At 34.9% G+C, this 19,955-nt stretch overlaps 2 protein-coding genes and 1 long non-coding RNA gene across 10 annotated transcripts; 2 read left to right on the top strand and 1 right to left on the bottom strand.

The window, feature by feature from the left end:
* The first annotated feature begins 211 nt into the window (after window positions 1-211).
* On the top strand, window positions 212-7,048 carry LOC107271149. 3 transcript variants are annotated; one of them, XR_003060786.1, is made up of 5 exons: window positions 212-580; window positions 666-826; window positions 1,219-1,560; window positions 1,688-2,055; window positions 6,916-7,048. It is a non-coding gene; the product is annotated as an uncharacterized LOC107271149 (long non-coding RNA). The 3 variants fall into 3 exon arrangements; XR_003060785.1 differs by lacking the exon at window positions 212-580 and having other exon boundaries at window positions 639-826; XR_001538546.2 differs by lacking the exons at window positions 212-580; window positions 1,219-1,560 and having other exon boundaries at window positions 639-826.
* LOC107271138 (rotatin) lies at window positions 3,460-17,021 on the bottom strand. 5 transcript variants are annotated; one of them, XM_015746770.2, is made up of 29 exons: window positions 16,852-17,021; window positions 16,546-16,730; window positions 16,247-16,426; window positions 16,050-16,177; window positions 15,712-15,970; window positions 15,471-15,629; window positions 15,254-15,358; window positions 14,647-15,168; window positions 14,308-14,528; window positions 13,999-14,236; window positions 13,720-13,929; window positions 13,417-13,623; window positions 13,131-13,304; window positions 12,873-13,008; window positions 12,300-12,524; window positions 11,965-12,226; window positions 11,707-11,882; window positions 11,389-11,634; window positions 11,088-11,311; window positions 10,725-11,018; window positions 10,391-10,631; window positions 9,844-10,287; window positions 9,019-9,752; window positions 8,316-8,520; window positions 7,882-8,093; window positions 7,663-7,803; window positions 7,347-7,476; window positions 6,797-7,104; window positions 3,460-5,767 (listed from the first exon to the last, which is right to left on the bottom strand). In XM_015746770.2, the coding sequence occupies exons 1-28, from the start codon at window positions 16,895-16,897 to the stop codon at window positions 6,824-6,826; spliced, it is 6,585 nt and encodes a 2,194-aa protein (XP_015602256.1). In that variant the 5' UTR covers window positions 16,898-17,021; the 3' UTR covers window positions 3,460-5,767; window positions 6,797-6,823. The 5 variants fall into 5 exon arrangements, with proteins under 5 accessions (XP_015602256.1, XP_015602258.1, XP_015602255.1 ...); XM_015746772.2 differs by lacking the exon at window positions 3,460-5,767 and having other exon boundaries at window positions 5,846-7,104; window positions 9,844-10,040; window positions 10,119-10,287; window positions 16,852-17,020; XM_015746769.2 differs by lacking the exon at window positions 3,460-5,767 and having other exon boundaries at window positions 5,846-7,104.
* On the top strand, window positions 10,837-19,942 carry LOC107271141 (tRNA-splicing ligase RtcB homolog). 2 transcript variants are annotated; one of them, XM_015746777.2, is made up of 10 exons: window positions 10,837-11,067; window positions 17,583-17,682; window positions 17,758-17,953; window positions 18,014-18,144; window positions 18,220-18,346; window positions 18,407-18,513; window positions 18,580-18,915; window positions 18,997-19,131; window positions 19,196-19,360; window positions 19,440-19,942. In XM_015746777.2, the coding sequence occupies exons 1-10, from the start codon at window positions 11,036-11,038 to the stop codon at window positions 19,665-19,667; spliced, it is 1,557 nt and encodes a 518-aa protein (XP_015602263.1). In that variant the 5' UTR covers window positions 10,837-11,035; the 3' UTR covers window positions 19,668-19,942. The 2 variants fall into 2 exon arrangements, with proteins under 2 accessions (XP_015602263.1, XP_015602264.1); XM_015746778.2 differs by lacking the exon at window positions 10,837-11,067 and adding an exon at window positions 17,153-17,373.
* The last annotated feature ends 13 nt before the right edge of the window (window positions 19,943-19,955 follow it).

The raw sequence follows: 19,955 nt of genomic DNA, 5'->3' as shown, positions 1-19,955 counted from the left end.
TGCATATACGTGCATATATCGTGCAGTACGTATGACACATATAAGACTGTATACATTGATTTTTTCAATGTTTTGAGAATCTTTCCTGAAACATTTATTCCTATGGTTTGCACAATAAGAACCTGCATTATTTGACAGTTTTAACCTCCTTGCAGTTGTATCTCATCGTATTTCAATAGTACCAAATATACTTACTTGGGCCAACGTTTTACCGTACATACAAGTTTCACCGTAAAGATTTTTTATCACCAGAAAATTATTAAGGGATTGGTAGGGTTTGAATTGATCTGTCGATATATCGAGGTCTAGAGAATCGAAACAAAATATCGATAATCATATGCTAAAACATCGATTCTATAACTCCATAGATTTGTTATTGTAAGAACGGACACCCAAATTGCGATTTTCTAACGTTTAATTTCACAATTAAATTTCAACTGTCCCTTGCGAAATCCAATCATGTTCTATCGTCTAGTAAAGCGGTACGTACGGTCTAATACCTATGGGTCTTCGTGCAGTGCAAACTATGACGAAACAGAATGCAGGATCGCGACATTTTTTTATAACCTCAACCTGTACGGTATGTATGATGGCATAGAATTTACTTGTATAACGGTGAAGTAGAAATAAGTCATACCTTAACCTGTACTACCGAGAGGAAATAGGAATCTGAAAATTATCAAAGGCCCCACGACGGATCAAGCCATCTTGGATTTTCAATACTCTATGCAAATTCAATAATGACGGCTATAATTGAACCAGATGACATCTCTAGATACTTCTGACATTATGAGGCAATTTACCTCTTGGCAAACAATGTATATACGTGAGTTTATTTAGAATATTAGTAGACACGAGGCAATGGGAATTTTATTCTGCTCATATTTCTGAAACGTCATTTTTTCAAAGGTTTCTATTAACGTGACGCGTTTACATTGCGATCGCGTTAGCTAGTCAATTAAATGCTCACAATGAATCAGTCGAGCAACAATAACAATGAGACTTTTGATAAATTCCTTCGAGTAACAAATAAAATGAAGTGTAGTTTTTCTGTACTTATCTGTCGGCATTTTTCATTTGGGTCATCGAACGTTACGGGTGGGCCTCTTTTGCACAGTTTACAAACCCATGGACGACATTGAATATCTGCGGAATATGATTAGCCTTGCGAATCTAATATCCTGTTCGTCTTTATGTATTCGTCTTTGTTACCAACAGCAGACTCAAGAGTATAATAAATATTTTATAAACAATTTCATCGGACTAAATTTTCGGTGGTGCTTGCGTCCATGGCGATGTTACGAAAAGAATGTTACTTTCAACGAACAAATGAATATCTATTTTCAAATAGTTTTTCTCACTATAGATAAAAACAAATAAATTCATGCGCATAAGTACACATACATAATTAATGTCGCCACGATGTAATAAAGTATATTTAAAAAATTAATTTCCAAATCAATGACACGATAGGAAGAGGAATGTATTCTCCAATAAAAAAAAATAACCTCCAATGGCGAAATGGAATGTACTGCCAGTCTGATGAGAAAGTGCTAAACCGTAGGTTAAATAAGATATCGTAACTAGCGAGCTATATATCTCGTGGAAAGTTACACTTATTATCAGGGCATTTTCGTCACAGTTGTAAACGATTAAGAGATCATTAACACTGTTCTTCATGTTGTAGCTACATGTGAACAATATACAGCTATGAGGACGGGACCCTGACGGGACGCGAAGTTTCAGCAACATGGCGGATACGCAACGACGCGCAACACGAGGACAATGCAAATAGTTTGCAAGAGACGAGAGAATTTGAGTACCCTGGAGAGAATTTCAACGCGGGAAAAATAGTCAGAGAGAGAAAGAGAGGCAGAGAGGAAATGACTAGAAAAGAAAACACCGTAAGCAACGGTCAGGACTTGAAATCAGAAGACACGGTTGAAAGAGGAGCGGAGAAACTTTAAAAGACTTAAGAGGGCCAGGAAGGCACGCCTCCTAGCCTCGTTAGTCGGGATCGTAGCAGCAGCGGCCGTTCGCTCGTTCGTCCGTATGGTATGCGTGGACAGAACTCCGGAGGTCACCATTGACGCAAATCCATCCGATATCACGTGACTTGGCTCAACACAATACTTACTCGCTGCTACCACCGTCGCTATGAAACCACCTTTCATTAAATCCATGCCTATATGTATTTATAGAGGGGCCACCCACGCTATCATAATGGACAATTAACGCCACTTGCTGACTGAATTTTAATATCGTTTTATAATCATTTCAAATGCTTTTTATTTGGATTTTCTTTGCAAACTGACTTCTTCGGCGGTACTTTCGTTGGCTATATACATACGTATGTAGATTTTTATCGAATAGCCATTTACCTTAGCCAATCTCAAGAATGTCAAAAACAGCACCCAGGACTTACGTATAATCGCGATTTTGTGATAGAACTTTTTTTATAATTTTGTTTAGTCAGACAATCACTTTGGGTGTTAAGTGACTTTTACATGAACGTTTAAGTACTGAGTCATATTTTGAGTCAGAGCATGTATCTTATTCATCAACTCTTCTGGTTCGGATGAATCGGTTTTTTGTTTTTTTATTTTTGACTGTCGGCATTATTGTTTCATTGTGTCTGAGTGGCTCGTTGAAATGCATGCTTCTTGTAGTTATGAAGATGGGTTATCTTCCTTCCTTCCTTCTATTCTTTTATTCCCACCGTTCTCTGTAGTATCGTACGATAATTCAAAGAGAGAAAAGTCATGTCGATTGGTGTTTCATTCATCTCAGGAAATACGTAAAAAGTCATGTGGACAAATGTGCGTTGTAGGAATAAATGATCTTGTGACATTAGACCGCACGCGTACAATTTGAATAATTCAAAACTTGGAATAAATAAAAATGATATCGTTACGAATTACAGCGGTTCTGTTGGGTGGGATCGTTGCCACGTGCAGGTGCAACTGCAGTTACTTAAAAACGATTGAGTTTATTCTAGTAGATCTTTTTGTTTAGGATCGATAACATGGTTCCCACGTTATTATACTGCTATTGTGTGTTTTCATGTGGAGTATGTATAACGTAAATGCATCGCTGCATCCGCCTGAGTCCAACTCAATTGCAATTTTGCAATGCCAGAAGGAAGGGGAACTTAACTCAGAGGTATCACTTTGCATGGCAGCAATTAATCGCGCTTTTACGATAATTTATGATTCCGTAGTAATAACTCTATGTTGCGAGACCTTAGATTATTACTTAACCTAGCATTTAATCGACAACCAAGTTTCAAACCAAAAGTCAGCGGACTGCGCATGTCTCTCAAACGTTGAAAATAATTAATGGGCTGCAGGTATCTAAAGATCTGGCAGATTTGATTTCCGGTTACGTGGTTAACCGCAGATCTCAATTAACAATTCGATATTTGATGTTTTTCATAGGCGAAAAGAATAAAGAATAATCTGAATAGAATTTGAATCTGTTAGAATTGAGTACACAATTTTCAGCATGTAGTATAAAAAGAAACACATCTCAAAATAATTTCACCGTTCAAGGAGAATCTTATGGAATTTTTAAATTAAAAAATTTATACTAATACGCCTACGTCAGGGTAATTCATTTCCATATTACTGAATTTATCTCCAATGATTTTTATATTCCTAATGTTTCAAGCAGTTGACAAGTATTTACAGAAAAGCTTTTTTCCCAGTGAACCGACATATTAATAATCAGTGCGCAATGTCAAGTGGCTCTCACATATTTAAAATTAATTGAAATTAATTATCGCGTATTATAACTGCAGAACGTATCGGTCACAGTGAAAGTTTTGTTTTTCTTACAATTAACTTAAAAAATTCTATTTTTAATATACAATTAATGTCATTCTCTGTGTAGACAAGTTTTCCACTCCAAGGGAAAGTCATGGGAATTGAATTAAAAATCCAGTAAAATTTTTCATTTCTTGCGCTCTTCTGTTTTTGAGTATTTTTCCAATGTCAATAATATAATCAGCCACACGCTCGCATAAGCTTTCCAGTTTACGATCATTCGTTCCTCGTTGGTCCTGTTTTTCTGTGGCTCGTTATTACGGCTTTTGGATGGGTCTCCTTCTACACTATTAAATACATTATTGGACAGGAGGACATTACCGAATTAATATTTACATTCTCAATAGGGAAATAAATGTATCCATGCTAGAATACAAAAATACACTACCTACTCTATAATACTCTAACATACCCAAAAGCCTTGGTCCAAAGTATTTGGGTAAAACCAAATAATGCTTACTCCTGAGATGAATCTCTTTCGATCGACAAGGAAAGTCCAAACCATTTTTTTGAATTTGCAAAGAAGGATAGACTTGCAAAAAATACAATACACATTAGTCTCAGAGGTAAGAATTTTAGGCTACGATGACCTGGACCAAGATGATTCGTTTGATCTTGACTTTAGAAATGAGATGAGTGATGGAGACTCGTATGTTTGAAAGTAGATATTTTTAAAATTTCACAAAATGATTCCGATTAGTCTCATGTGATCGATAGATCTAGTCTTGCTTTCTACTTATAAATCTCTGTCGAACAGTCAATCTTTTGTATATAGTAGTTGGCAATGTAATAGGCAATACAGTAATGTAAAATAGATCTATACATATGTATTTAATCTTAGTCGTTGCCGATTCATTCACATGCGTTTCCGCAGATCGAATATATCCCACACGTAAATTAATGCCAAACTCATGCCGAATGTAATGACTGCATAATTAAGTGTTATCCCGTTTTCTCGTGTGTCCGTAAGTATAATCCCAGGGCGGAAAATATTGACGTTTCCGTAATAAAATTATTTTTACACAAACGCCATCCGCATCATAGCAAATAATCAAGGCGCTCCAAAGTTCTAAAGAAGCCAGCAATATATTCCCACACTCCTATAGGAAACAGCAGACTTGATAATTACTTAGACATTGACATTACTATCATATAAAATTCAACGCAAAAATCATGTATATTGAGTAAATAAATACCCAATGATTTGATATCAGGAATAAATTTGTCTGCAACGCTCTTAATAGACGTTTGACGAAAATACGTAATTTATAGGGTCCATTACTAAAAGAACCTGTATCTTTTTAAGTAGCATGATCGATGTCTCAACTCAATTATAGCACCTTAAGAATTAATTAGCAGCTGGTTACAAGATGGTTCCTTACTTTATATTATAATTGAAACAATAAAATCAATCTTCATTATGTAGAACTCCCCCAAATTTTCGTCTAGTGTAAAGGTCAGGCGTCGTCGGAAGACTTTCTGTTTATGCCAGTTAACTTTTGTGAACTATAAACATTCATTTGCATGGCAAAGTCATTGCGTCGGCGTAGTTTTAATTTGCGTGACGTAACGACCCGTTTGTAAAGTTAAATTACAACTCTACATTTAGTTAACCATCTGTTGACGTTAAAATTAGCCACTCCTTCCAACAGTTTATCTATTGACATAGCAAACACACTTGCTGTATGTATCCCTTCTTTTTTTTTCTGTAAGCCAACTTCGATACGTTTCGGAAACGCCCATTGTTCGATAACTGGGAGGCTCATCTCTCACTATAAAAAGTATCATTCTCGCACACTAGACACGAGACAAACCAGTTACTAGGTAGACTGTATGACTGGCCATTTTCGTTCTCACGAATTACCAGTCCATTCTTGGAATTTTTCAATCATCTTTCACAAAGAGACTGAAGACGAATGACCTGTCTCTGCTATAGCTCCAGCCTGTAACAAGTTCCTAATGTTAAATCATTTCAATTGATATTTAGTTAGGACCGGTTCAAAGCAATTTCTTCCAGTCACTTATAATTGATCTGTCATTTTATTCTTAAAGAATTGAAATCATTACATGAGACGTTATTGTACAACGGATAAATAAATAATGCTTGAAATACTAGTATTACATTTGAAGTCCATATTTCAAATTAATAAATTGTATATCATATCCTTAAAGAACATTGCATACTCAACAGACTCAAAATATGTATTCAAGAATTCTTAAATAAATGTATTATTCTTTGTTGCTTCATTTTTTATTCCCTAATGTGTCGTGATTTGCAGTAAACATTTTTTCAAATCTTAGAAAAATAAATTTTCCTCTTGGTGGTACCTGACGAAGCGAATTTCTAATTTATACAAAGAGGCTATACAGTTTTGCTGTTACATAAGATTCAATGAGTTGTATGATTGAAAATAATCAAGAGGCTTCTATTCCATAAAGCTATATCATTTATTTTCACAGTCAGATAAACTATACGATATGAATAAAAGTTTCGAGTTATGCTTTTGTTTATACGGTATTGTCTTTCCTGCACTAAATTCTGTTCGTTTATTGTGAGAGTAGAGAAACGACGTATGATCATTTTTCCTAAACAATATCCGTTCAGTAAAAACGTATTTGGAAAGTTAATAGTCGAATAGTTTGAGTGTCACATAATGCATAATAAAGAAGTTACCGATCGAACGTTCGCGGTGAATTTATAAGTATTCGTCTCTTTTTTCCTCATCATTATTTTCCTCATTCATGTGTTAATGAACTTCGTGCGACGTGAGCGTAGAGTTTTTATCTGATAGGGTACATTTCGAAATCTACTATTAGTACTACGAGTATCGTTGTGTCCCTGTTTACCTGCATGTAATAATGTGAAACACAACCAGGTTCGGCAGTAAATTTTAGAACGTTCTATATTATAATTTAAAAAATGTAATCGTTTGAATCGTACTAATTTAAATTATTTACAAATTGATTGTCACCTTTGACCGAATTTCTTCAAAGTTCGTTTACACTGGCTCGTCATTGCTTTTACTTTCGGTAGTGCTTAAAATTCTCATAACGTATTGCAACATCTTCACCAATTCCTGTTCTTGTTTAGCGTCGGCGATTGTTAACAATGTTAGCCTTCCAAGTACTTCCTGGATGCTTTGTGGGAAGCCGGCACTGCGTGCTATCAATTTACCCTTCTGATTGTTGCTGACCAAAGACCAGAGCGTGGAACCGGCCACTCCAATTTCTGCAAGGGTGCCATTTTTGAAGATATTGTGTAGAAGATTGATAAAGTCCACTGAAACAAAGAGGACATTGATAACGTTGAAATGGTGGGAATAATTGCGCACGATACAACATTATTATTATTAGATAACAAAAAAATGCCTGCGTCGTACGACGCAAAATCATTGAATTCTCGTATAAAAGGCATTGACGTTCAATGATTTGTACAAAGAGAAAAAGAGGAATTATCTGATTCAAAATACATTTCGTCTCGCTATCCAATCGTGTTTATTTAAACGTGAAATCCTTATTTACCTGAACTGAGCAGTCGCGGTCTATTCGCTACATTGAATGCCAAGTTGCGCAATGTCGAAATTGCTAAAATTCTAGTTGAGAGCGATGAACATCTTGCCAAATGTATTAGTACATCCAAGCCATCCACAGCCTGGAATAACATTTAATACAACTTTGTAAATTTTTCATTAACAAAAATCATGTTCGTACACCGCTACTGTTTTCACTGAAGAATCTTTGGATTATCTATGTTCAATAGAAAGAGCGCTCAGGTTGGTTGACTTAGTAAATAAAGAGAATCCGGGATGTAAAAATTCAAATTTGGCTTTTGACATACCTTGGGCACGCATAGCTGCCCCTCCTCGTAGTACGTGAAATCAATGAGGAATTCAAGACAGTACATTTCCACGAGAGGCCAAGGTTTCACTCGTTTCGTAGTGATCGGATGTATCTTGGAGAAAAGTTGCAGGAGATTACTCTATAATTAAACAAAGTTAATTGGAGTATATTTTTGTATACCATATTTAAGAATATCATTATGCAAACTTTATCTTACCTTCGATATAGACACACGACATTCATGCGTGTGTACGGCATTTCGCAAAATATGGAATGCAAAGTGCAGTTTTTGATTATCAAACTTTTGTCCAGCTTTCTCAATTTCTTTTGAAACAACATGAACTATGACGTGTATCAATGCTACAGTGTTTGGAGTTTTCCTAAGACCGACACCTGGCAGTGTCGTAGTTAATGTCAGAGATTGATTGCCTATGAAAAAAAAGGAAGGCAAAAAAACAATAGAAAGGATAAACTCACGTAACTTAAGGCGCATTAAAAGAGGAAAAGCCAGAGCTAAGATTCTTTAATCAATAATGAAAAAGCAAAGAAACAAATCTATTGCATAAATCTACTCAATGCCTATAGAAATATGAATGTAAGAAAACGATAAATACTTTTCAAAATTAATTATGGTAATAATAATATAATTACCTTCTGGACAACTAGTGGTGAATGTTGCCAAGAGCTTTAACGCAGAAATTAAAACAACTTTATTAATTGATATCCAAGCCCATAGCTTATGAAGAACATCAGCCAAGCCATCCCTAGCCATGGTTTCCTTAACTTGCACGTTGCCATACATGAAGTTCATAAGAAGTGTGAAAATACAATTGACGTCGTGCAGCAACGGATGTATCTTAAACATGAGAATACGCAAAGATTATTTCTTGAATGTTCAATTGTATAATCTAAGTAAAACGTGCGTAGAGTGAATTGCTCGGAAATCCCAATACTCAACGAGCAACTCACTGTATGCCTCTTCACTACAAAGTGTTTGCGCGATGAAAAGATGAAGAAAAAAACTCCATTGAGTATGCTAACATTTTTATGTTGACTCTCGATTTAGTCAAGTAGTATAGAATAATTAACATATTGTTATCCGACATTCTATGGTATGGCCATGCGAACGTCTATACAAAATTCAAATGTAACATCTACGTTACTGCCTATAACTTTATGTTCCACCGACTCTTTGCCAATCAAAAAACTTCAGATTCTCTACAAGGCACTCGAATGTGGAATATCCTAGTAAACACGCGAAGACTCATACGAAGTGACGTAATAACAAATAAAATATATGAGAACAATAGAAATTAAACTCATTTAATATTATCTTACATTGAAAGCGATTTACCTTTCGCTCACGATCCGAATGATTTCTATAGAGTTCGTACGGCTGTAAATTCAATTTGACATAAAGTTCTTTCAGTTGCATTAACGTTGTTTCTGAAAGATTTTCATCCAGCGCCGTTTTCTTAGCTTCGGCCGAGATGCAAAGTAAATTGGTTAAAGCACCAACAATGAGATCTTTGTCTTCAGACTGTTTGCGATTCGTTTTAGTCCTCGCATAGCTGTGCGCAATGTAAAGTTGTAATAAAATCTTGCATATCTCAGAACCAATTGCGATGCATTTTTCATTTGATGACTTTCCATAACTGCCGATTGTTTTAATGTGATCCTTTTCATGGGATCTTCTTGTATGAATGCTTGCATTCTTAATTGATAATTTATTAACATTTGATAAGACTTCGCCTATTGCGTGATTCTTGGGATTATCCAGTGTGGATGACATACATGTATCTAATATAGACTTTAAAGAGACTCCGTTCCTTGAAGAAGAAGTCTCCCTTTGTATTTCCTGCGAGAGTAAAGATGCAAGTGCACCGATCGCACTCATTTGCAATTCTGAAGTTGAATTTTTTATTGCTATGCACATTGATCTCACAATCGCTTCCGTGCCGCACAGTTCCAATGCAGTTTCCACCGATTCATAGTGTTGGCTATCAGTAATCGATAGTACCGATAGCAAATTGAAAATTTCATTCCACAGTCTGTTACGCAAGTATACCAATCTAGGTGTGTGCATGTCTAACGGGATAAAGTATCGCATCGTAAATAACATTGGTATGTATCGTAGGGCGAAGAACATTTGATATTTCGTAATAGAATTTGAACTCACAATATAATTCTGTATTCAGGAGACTTAACAGTGAGTAGAGAGCGTCCGGTGAGAATGTTGCCGTCAGCATAAAGTCATTGCCATGCGTGATGCAGTTTGTTAATACAGTGCAAAGAGCAGTGTACATTTCCAAAATGTCACAATAGTGAAGAAAATTACGTCTGTTATCGATAGTTTTAGGAATCCCATTAAAACACCTGAGGAAATACGTCACGTTGTTACTGTATACTTCCTTTACGTTAATATCGAGACTGTTGGAAAATTTATCAAGATACCCAAGAAAATATTTGTCCAAGGAATGTTCATAGAAAAGTCGTACAACCTCATGTTGACCAATTGCTATTAGATTATTCAATAAAGTACAAATGCTTGTAATTAATGAGGGCGTTGCTATAAATTGTGGATAATTTTCATCGTCAGTTATTTCTGAATCCTTGACCGACACTGAAAGTACGTAAATTGTGCACAATGAAAGTGAATTATATAAAATAGCAAGGTTATTTAAAATTGTATAAATATATCAAACGTAACGCGTTAATTGACTTACGTAGTTGTAGCTCATCCTGACAATTATATAAATAGGAGACAGTTCTTGGTACTAAAGACATATAATCAGATACTCTACTGTGTTCTGATTGCATCTTTCCGCTTTCATCGTTCTCGTTATCAGATGCGTTTAGATCTAATGTCGGATGCATATAGAGATTCGAGCATAAAACACTAATTTCATAATAAATATTGCTCTGTTCGACGTATATTAATATGGCATTTGCCTTTAACGAGTCAGCCTATATGTGGAAAAACACGTTTTGATTCGTGACAGTTTTAATTTTAACATAAACATGTTGACGCTAATTTTAATACGTATTTTCATAACTCACGTATTGAAACGTCACGGAATTGCAATTCTTTATCATGTTGCTAAATGCGACTGACGCTTGTTCCCGGACTATACAAGATTCTTCTCGATTTGCGATACTATGAATCAGCGTATGGCACAACTCACTTGGAGCCAATGATATCGCGTGTAACAGCTGTGATGCTGTATGAGGTGCATTTGTTAATCCAGCCAGTAACTGCAGTGCTGATGCACGTACCAATGGATCTCTATTTCTCCAAAGCATCGGTAACCAGCTGAGGCAACGACCTTCCTCATACCAAAATCCAGTCCACATCTATATAGAAACAAAACATGTATGTCAGTACCAAAGGAGTCAAAAAAAAGTATGTTGAAAAGAACTTACATTTTTATCTAAATTCGTTTGCATTTGATGGAGTAAGTGATTCAGACAGATTATTGAATTTCTTGTGATTGATAGACCCATGTAACTGACTGTACCGGCTCCGTGGAATGATATGATAAGTTCCATTAAAGCATTTCCTAATGATATTAATAAATTTTTGTGACTACTCCATTGACACTTTCCAGTCAAGTATGTCAAGCATGTCAGAAGCCAATCGAGGTAAGCTGTAATTATTAGGGGTAATCATCTCATTAATCAAAGTATGGTATACTGTGATCATAATGTTGTACAGTGTACAAACCTAAATTATAAAAGTGTTGTTGATCTCCAAAACAAAGATTTGATACAACAAGCTCTATAAAATGAATCCATGTGTCTTTCGAATCTTTACAATCAGTCTGTTCCTGTTGCTCTATTGCTGAACAAGCTCTCGCAAGCCTCAATACTGATTGGTGAACATCTTGGTTGTTTGTATCTAAACTTCTAAGTAAATCAGCCAACGATTTTGTCATGTTCTTCATTATCTTACAGAGCCACATATTCTTTTCTGTAATAAACAGTATATTTCGTTATAATATTATCAGAGAGTACGTATCACGTCAATTGGAAGTATTCTTACCATCTCTTGTGACGTTAATAAATATATAAAGAAATGATAAAACATTGACAAATAAATCACAATCTTCTTTGCTGGTTGGATGCGATAATAAAAATCGTTCGAATGACTGTTCCCATGGTAATGAACTTATATTATCCATTTGCTCGCACTTTAACATATTATAAAATCTCAAGTACCTGCAAGAAATGGAATAATTAAATCCTCAATACAAATAGCGTAAATATTATAATATGGTGGTACTAATAACGCAATATTTACATTGTAAGATAGTCAAGCGCACACGAAACACCATCATGCGTGGTTGAATTTTGAATATTATAAAGTTGCCGCTGACAGTAATAATGAGGTAATGTATACTGAAAAGTAGCAAATTCCTGTTCGCGTATCATAAGTTTTTCTGTAATATCTGAATCATTTAGTGTCTCCCAAGATTGCCATAACATATTCACACCACCATTCCATTCCCATGCCCAGAATTGTCTGACGAATGTTAAAGCAACTTGATTGCTGCTATGAAGGACTAAAAATGCTTATTAAAATACAGAATACAGATTTTCGTTTTTTTTTTTTGCAAGTGAGTAAATGCAATTTACCCGATACATCAGAGCGTCTGTGGATACTAGTCTTCCAGTGAGATTTACAAACGTATGGTAGTCTCATTCGTGAGACAATAATATGAGGGAGAGAAATATTTAATTGATTTGACGAGCCTACGTGTTTCTCTCCAAGTCTCATAATATATTCGTCATACAATAGTAAACATAGTAGATGCGAAGCATCAATCCTAACGCACTCCTTGTTAGGGAATAAAAAGAGACCTAGAAAAAAGATAAGATATTCAAAGATAGATTAATAATTACTGAGGATAATGATAAGCTGATTATTGAGTACAACTGCTTATTGTAGAAAATTACAAAGTAATTTAGGAATTTCTAATTGTTCAACCATTCAACTGTTTGGTGTGGTTTTAACGTCAAGGAGGATTATGCAAACAAAGACTTATCCCATTGAAATAATCCCCTGCGTCATTGAGTACCACTATCTCCGTAAATTCAAGTACAAATATGAATAGTAAGGCAAATGAAAATATTTGATTAACCTTAACATTATTCTTTTAAAGACTACCAATATCTTTGTCTAGATATTGCACCTATTTCTATACGTACTTCTGAGAATGTTTAGAAAAACATCGATTCTGATTGACAAATCATGTCTCACTATATTATCCGTGGATGAGATTAATTTCAATATAGTTAGTATCGGTGTTACCGAGTCAGGATAATTAGCGTATTCCTTTTCAACCTGGAAAAACCCAGAATTATTTATCAATAAGTACCTTCGTCATAACCCGCTTAATTAGGTACGGACTAAGCAGTACTCTGCATAAAATTGTAATGTTAAATAGTAAATGGGAAATAACGTACCAGAGCGCTTGTAAATATCTTTAAAATCAACGGCAAGCCATTTTCGCTAACAAAGAGTTTGTGCAATGACGTGTCAGTGAGCATAACGCTAATTTGCACAAGAGCTGATTTTCGCATTTTTGGTTCAACACCAGGAGCATTCAGCATTTCAAGCACAGACAATAAGCTGCTTCTCTAAAATTATAATTATTTATGAAGGATATTTTTATGCTTGATTAAAATCCTGTACAGCATCTCCATAGTAATCGTTTATGGGAAAGTTTCGACAGATACGTAAATAGGTAACCTGATAGTTGCCTTGTGATTGCTTGGTGGAATTCTGTCGCTCAAAGATACAAAGTGAACTAAGGGGAAGGCCATGTAAAGAGGATAATCTTGGTAATTTCTGAGTAGAATCTTTTTCCTTTCCAAGAAGCCAGATCAATCGACACACAGCTTCCTCTCTGATGTCATGGTCGGGCGACAATAGAAGCCGTATGTTTCCTTTCAAAACCTTTGGATACGAAAAGTCAATTGAAGTTTTGCTAGATGACCTATTCTGATAAAAATTCGAAATCATTAATTCCTGCTTGAGTGATACATTACATACCTCTATATCTGCGAGCTGTATACTAGTGGATAGGTCAGGATCTAGCATTTTTGTTATACACTTCCCGAGCGCGGTAGATGGATGTGCAAGACATTGCAACAGACCCAGTACTGGTACGATGGCCTCTAAAAATTGTATGTATCCATTTTCTCCTAGTTGTACCTTTCCTTTTAACATGTAGACCAATATCGCCTCTGCCATATCCTTGATCTGTAATGATAACAAATGGACTAAGACTTAGCTCTAAACAATTGTAATAAGGAACTCTGTTGTAAGTACCTTCTCGTCTTCATTTGTCACTCCGTGGCAGATAATTTCTGTGAATATACTCTGTTCGAATAAGAATTTAATATTTTCCCAAGTGTATCTTTCTTTAGAGTATGAGACACCTAATATTCTCTTCACTAAATCGTGGCATTCGGTATACATTGCACACTGTATGTCAGCATCTCCATTTGCTAGTAGGCCAAGAGTTAGTTTAGTCGCAATAGCTTGACTTTCTTTATCCAGATCATTACTTGAAACAAACAGTTCGTCATTAATTTGTCATTCAGTATCATTTCGGACATAAATCTCAGTTTTACTTACTACTTGACGCGTTGTAAAAATGTTACTGCTTTTTTAACAATGATTAAATTTTTATGATAAGACAAACTTAATTTTGATGCATATAATGTTTTTAATAGATCTGGATGAGATCGATTAGTTGAATCTTTTAATAGAGAAATAGCAGCTTTCATTGATTTTATAATTAGACGTGTTTCATCAAATAGTTTTACACAGTCAGTTTCATTCTTTCCATGAAATTGCTGTAAGTCAACAACAGTCATTCATTAAGAATAGCAAAGAGTCAATTTCGCAATTGAATGTGTATCATAGCAATAGAATTCACAATCATTTCACAACTCAAAGTAATAAGATACTCACACGTGCATATTCTTGCAGAGTAGAATGTAATCCCGGATACAATAGGTAAATTGGAGCATCTATAATAGCAATTGATATTGATATTTTCAAAGATTTTGGCAGCACCAAATCCGCCAATTCTAATGGTACGATATTACTGAGCATTTTGTTAACAATACACACGAGATGAAGATATGTTATTCTGCAATGATCCACGCTACTATATTTCCCAAAATATTCCATTACTTCGCCGAATAATTGCATTAATGATTTTAAATCCTCGTGAATCTTTAATGCCACTCCGTCCCTGCATAGCCAAATAGTTGGCATAACACTGGTAATAACTAGTTGAACGAGCTCATAAGTCAAGTCCATAACGTATTTAACATTTTTCAATGGGAATGTAGAATTAATTGGAATGCTTAATAATGTGATAACGTGCTTCAAAGACTCTATGCAGTACATAGGTATTGTCATCTGTTGCAATTGCAGTACGGATTCATCAACGTTATCCATAATACTTTGACTTCGGTCGCTCGTTCCCTATAAAAATTTATAATTTTTTAGCTGAATTCTATGCTTATAATAATGTTTGAATCATAGGAATTAATGGATAATAATTATATACCGCTGATTGGTATGCCTGATAATTGGCTTCTGGTAGGCCGCCCTCAGGACTATCTCTATCTTCGGAAGACGGATAGGCGATACTTTCTAAATTCCCTGCTAACAACTTATTGGAAATATACAGTAAATTAGCTAGATGCAGTGAAAATTAATTTGGAGTAACTAATTTAGCATCTTTTTCAGAGTTTTAGACGAGAGTGTAATAAAAACTGTACTACCTTTTGCTTTTTGTTTGCCACACAGGGATCGCAGTAATAGTATATACGAAATCTTAAAGAACGTGTAAGTTTGTATAAAGTTTTTAATACTGTCGATACGACATTTCCCATACTGACTTCTAAATTATTTCCACTGGAATTAATTAGTGTGTGTAATACCTATAGAAAAAAATATTATTTGATTATGTAAAATAAAAAGGTTTTTCGTTGATTTATATTGCAAATTGTTCATGTACTTTACCGAAACTATAGCTGGTCTTTGAAGGAACACTTCTGCAGGGAAATCTTGTAACATTACGTTAGTTATAAATTGGCAAGTATGCAATATCAGACTAGTATCCATAGTATTACTTAATGCTTCTTCTACTGCTGATAAAACTCCTTTGTCTGACGTAACTAATGATTGCCATGGCATTACTAACCACTTTATACCACCCTCTGTTTTCTTCGAGATGTGTGTTCCATCTCCGCATTGTAGTGTCAAATCGAATGGTATTGTGCTGTTCATTGCAATGATGCATTTAAGAAATATTTATATGTATAAAACTATATTACTTAAATGTACATTCAATGCTTTACCTATCTGAATATGCATGTACATTATTAGAACTGTTAGGATATTGTGATTCAAAGTCTCCATCTCCAATTTGATGATCGTACGTTCTTCCTGCATATTGCTCATGGTTCCTACTTGGAGAGCCTGTAGTCTTTGTAAAATAAACATATACGATCAATAAGAAATGTAATTTCTTGTTTTAGAATTGTGCATTACGTACAAATACCTTTGACTGTGTTCCAGCAGAATCCGTAGGACCTTGCTGTTTAGAACTAAGGGCAACTTCCTCGATTAGATTTAACTTGTCATGCCAAGTAGAATCAAGTTTTAATCTTAATTCATGACATTCATTTTGAAATCTGAGTTTGCCAAATGCATTTAAAAAGCTTCCGTCATTTGTCTGTTAAAACATCAGTAGAATAAATAATACTATATTACAACTATATAAACATTGAATTTTTATGAGTGATTCAAAATTTAAAAAGTTATAAATTAAATAGGATTATTTGTAATTATTACCTTCACTAATCTGTATAGTAGGTCTAAAGCTTTTTCTGGCTGTATTACTATCTCGAAGGAGAACCAATTAAATAGTTTCATTATGAGTTCCTTTTTAACAGCATCACAATCACAACCAAAGCCATGATCGAATTTGGAAATAATATTATCCAAAGCTCTGGAGCGTATCTCATCGATTGCATGCCCTGAAAGTGAATGCAAGAAAAATTCCTTAGAGAGATGATGCATGATATAATAGTTGTCGTGTACTAAAAAAGTTAGATCATTTACCAAACAGATTACAGTAGCAAAATTAAAATGTAATACCTAATTTCTTAATATGCACGGGAGTTATTGCATTAGAATGCGTCATTTTCAACGACGTAGAACTGTCATAATATTTAGGTTATTGCTTCTTCAAATTCTTAACCGCCAACAATTGAAAATAGGTGCGCTTGCACGTTCACAAAGTGACTCTTTTAATACAAGAATAAAAAAGTGTTATAAAGCCCGTTTTGCAATGGGAAATTGCCAATAGACGTTTGTCGTAAGTCATTTCCGTAAGCCAATCAACATTATTTTCTCAGCTTTTTTTAATGTTACGATTGGCCTGTAGAAACATTTTATAACAAAGTCGTATTGTAGAACAGGCTTAATTGGATATTGACCAGTTGCACTTTTTTGAAAGCCAATAGAATGCTATCAATTGTTACTTATGAAAAGCAAGCATAAGGTGATTCCGATTTGAAAGGACGTGCTTTTGTAACCATAAAGTTAAACGTTGTCGTACCGGTGTCAGAAATTAAGGAATTTAAAAACTAAAATCTTTCTGTGATATTATTAATTTGCGTAAGTACTTTTTCGCGCTGATGAATTCCATAATCTTTACCTTGAAGATCGGTGTAGCAGAAATTTTAATAAGATTCATAATGGAGTTTAGATATTTAAACAAATATTTCGATATGTTACTATTTGCATATGATTTTATTAATGATTTAGACTCCCAGTGTAATTCCTATAATTTTAGTAATATAAATGAAGTCTTGAATTTCTTGCAGGAAAATGGTTGTCAGGCAGTATCAAGAGGAACTGAAATATTTGGAAAAAATTAATAACTACTGCTGGAGAATCAAAAAAGGGTTCCAGCCAAATATGAATGTATATAGTTTAATATATACTGCAAACTTTTTTCATGTTATTTTTATTACACTATAATTTTGTGTGTTGTCGAAGGTTGAAGGTATATTCTACGTTAATAATACATTAGAAAAACTAATGTTGGAGGAGCTACGTAATGCATGTAAACCTGGTGGAATTGGTGGGTTTCTTCCTGGTGTTAAGCAAATTGCAAATGTTGCTGCCTTACCTGGAATAGTTGGGAAATCTGTAGGTCTTCCTGATGTGCACTCTGGTTATGGTTTTGCTATTGGTAAGATATTATTTACTTTATATGATTGACAGTTTAATTTTATACATTATGCATATACAGGGAACATGGCTGCCTTTGATATGAATAATCCAAAATCTATAGTTTCTCCGGGTGGAGTAGGATTTGATATTAATTGTGGTGTTCGTCTTCTTCGAACAAACTTATTTGAAAAAGATGTAGCACCTGTCAAGGTATACTTATTCATATAATATATAATCATGTTATTATATATTGCTTACAAATGTATATCAGTGAACCTTCCACAGGAGCAACTTGCCCAGAGCATGTTTGACCATATTCCAGTCGGTGTTGGTTCAAAAGGAATTATACCAATGACTGCTCGTGATTTAGAAGAAGCATTAGAAATGGGCATGGATTGGTCTCTCCGAGAAGGTAAGTACAAAAAAAATACATTAAAGGATAAGATTTATTCTATGGAAAATATTTCTGTAGGATATGTCTGGGCTGAGGATAAAGAGCACTGTGAAGAATATGGTAGAATGTTAAATGCAGACCCTTCTAAGGTTTCCATGAGAGCTAAGAAACGTGGTCTTCCACAGGTACTATAAAAAATCTTTTGTTTTTATACTGATATATCTTGATACTTATGCTAGGTTACATTTTAGCTGGGAACTCTAGGTGCTGGTAATCATTATGCTGAGATACAAATAGTGGATGAAATTTATAATAAATGGGCTGCTAGTAAAATGGGTATTGAGGAAAAGGGACAAGTTTGTGTCATGATCCATTCTGGTAGTCGAGGCTTTGGTCATCAGGTTGCAACAGATGCACTGGTACAAATGGAGAAGGCCATGAAACGAGATAATATCGAAACAAATGACAGACAATTAGCATGTGCACATATTAACTCACGTGAAGGACAGGATTATTTAAAGTCAATGGCTGCAGCTGCTAACTTTGCCTGGGTTAACCGCAGCTCCATGACATTCCTTAGTCGCCAAGTATTTATCTGCATTCAATTTCCTAAGGTCTATAATCACTTCCCGAAAAATATGTTTAATTTTTTTTATTTCTTTAATCAGGCCTTTGCAAAGCAATTTCACATGAGTCCTGACGATTTAGACATGCACGTTATTTATGATGTATCCCATAATATTGCTAAAATTGAAGAACACATAGTTGATGGGAAACAAAAGACTCTCCTAGTGCACAGAAAGGTAACTCTGTAAGGATATTGAATGAATACAGTTTATACAATTCTCTAATGATAAAATTTGATAGGGTTCAACTCGCGCCTTCCCACCACATCATCCATTAATTCCAGTTGATTATCAATTAACTGGTCAACCAGTCCTAATTGGTGGTACAATGGGAACCTGTAGTTACGTACTCACAGGTACTGAACAGGGTATGCAGGAAACTTTTGGTTCGACTTGCCACGGAGCTGTTAGTATATAATCCGTTTCATTTAATGATTAGTTTCGTTATCTATAGATAGTAATTTCTCTACATTTTATTAATTCAGGGTCGAGCTTTATCTAGAGCTAAATCACGGCGTAACTTGGACTACAAAGAAGTATTGGATAAACTTGAGGAACTTGGAATATCTATCAGAGTGGCCTCGCCTAAGCTTGTTATGGAGGAAGCACCGGAATCTTACAAGAATGTAACCGATGTAGTAAATACCTGCCACGCAGCTGGTATTTCTCATAAGTGTATCAAGTTAAGGCCTATAGCAGTGATCAAAGGCTGATCTATAGAGTTTTTGGATCGGTAAATATATGTGCATAATCTTTATACAGATACTGAAAATGAAAGTATCTAAGTATCTGAAAACTCGTGCATCTTTTACGTTGAACTGCAGGTACTCATTGCGTACTAACGAACTGCACTCGATAGCTTTTTTATAATTACGTGGAAAATTAATTTATTGCTTATATTAATTAGGCATATCGAATATCAGATAAGTGTTGGGATTATGTGCCGAGTCAATACTCTTATAGTCATAACCAACGCTAAAAAACTGAGTTTCTGAAATTGA

Source organism: Cephus cinctus, unplaced genomic scaffold (genome assembly GCF_000341935.2).
Source record: "Cephus cinctus unplaced genomic scaffold, Ccin1 Ccin1_scaffold0921, whole genome shotgun sequence".
Lineage (NCBI taxonomy): Eukaryota > Metazoa > Arthropoda > Insecta > Hymenoptera > Cephidae > Cephus > Cephus cinctus.
This window is presented reverse-complemented; position numbering and strand designations above follow the sequence as displayed.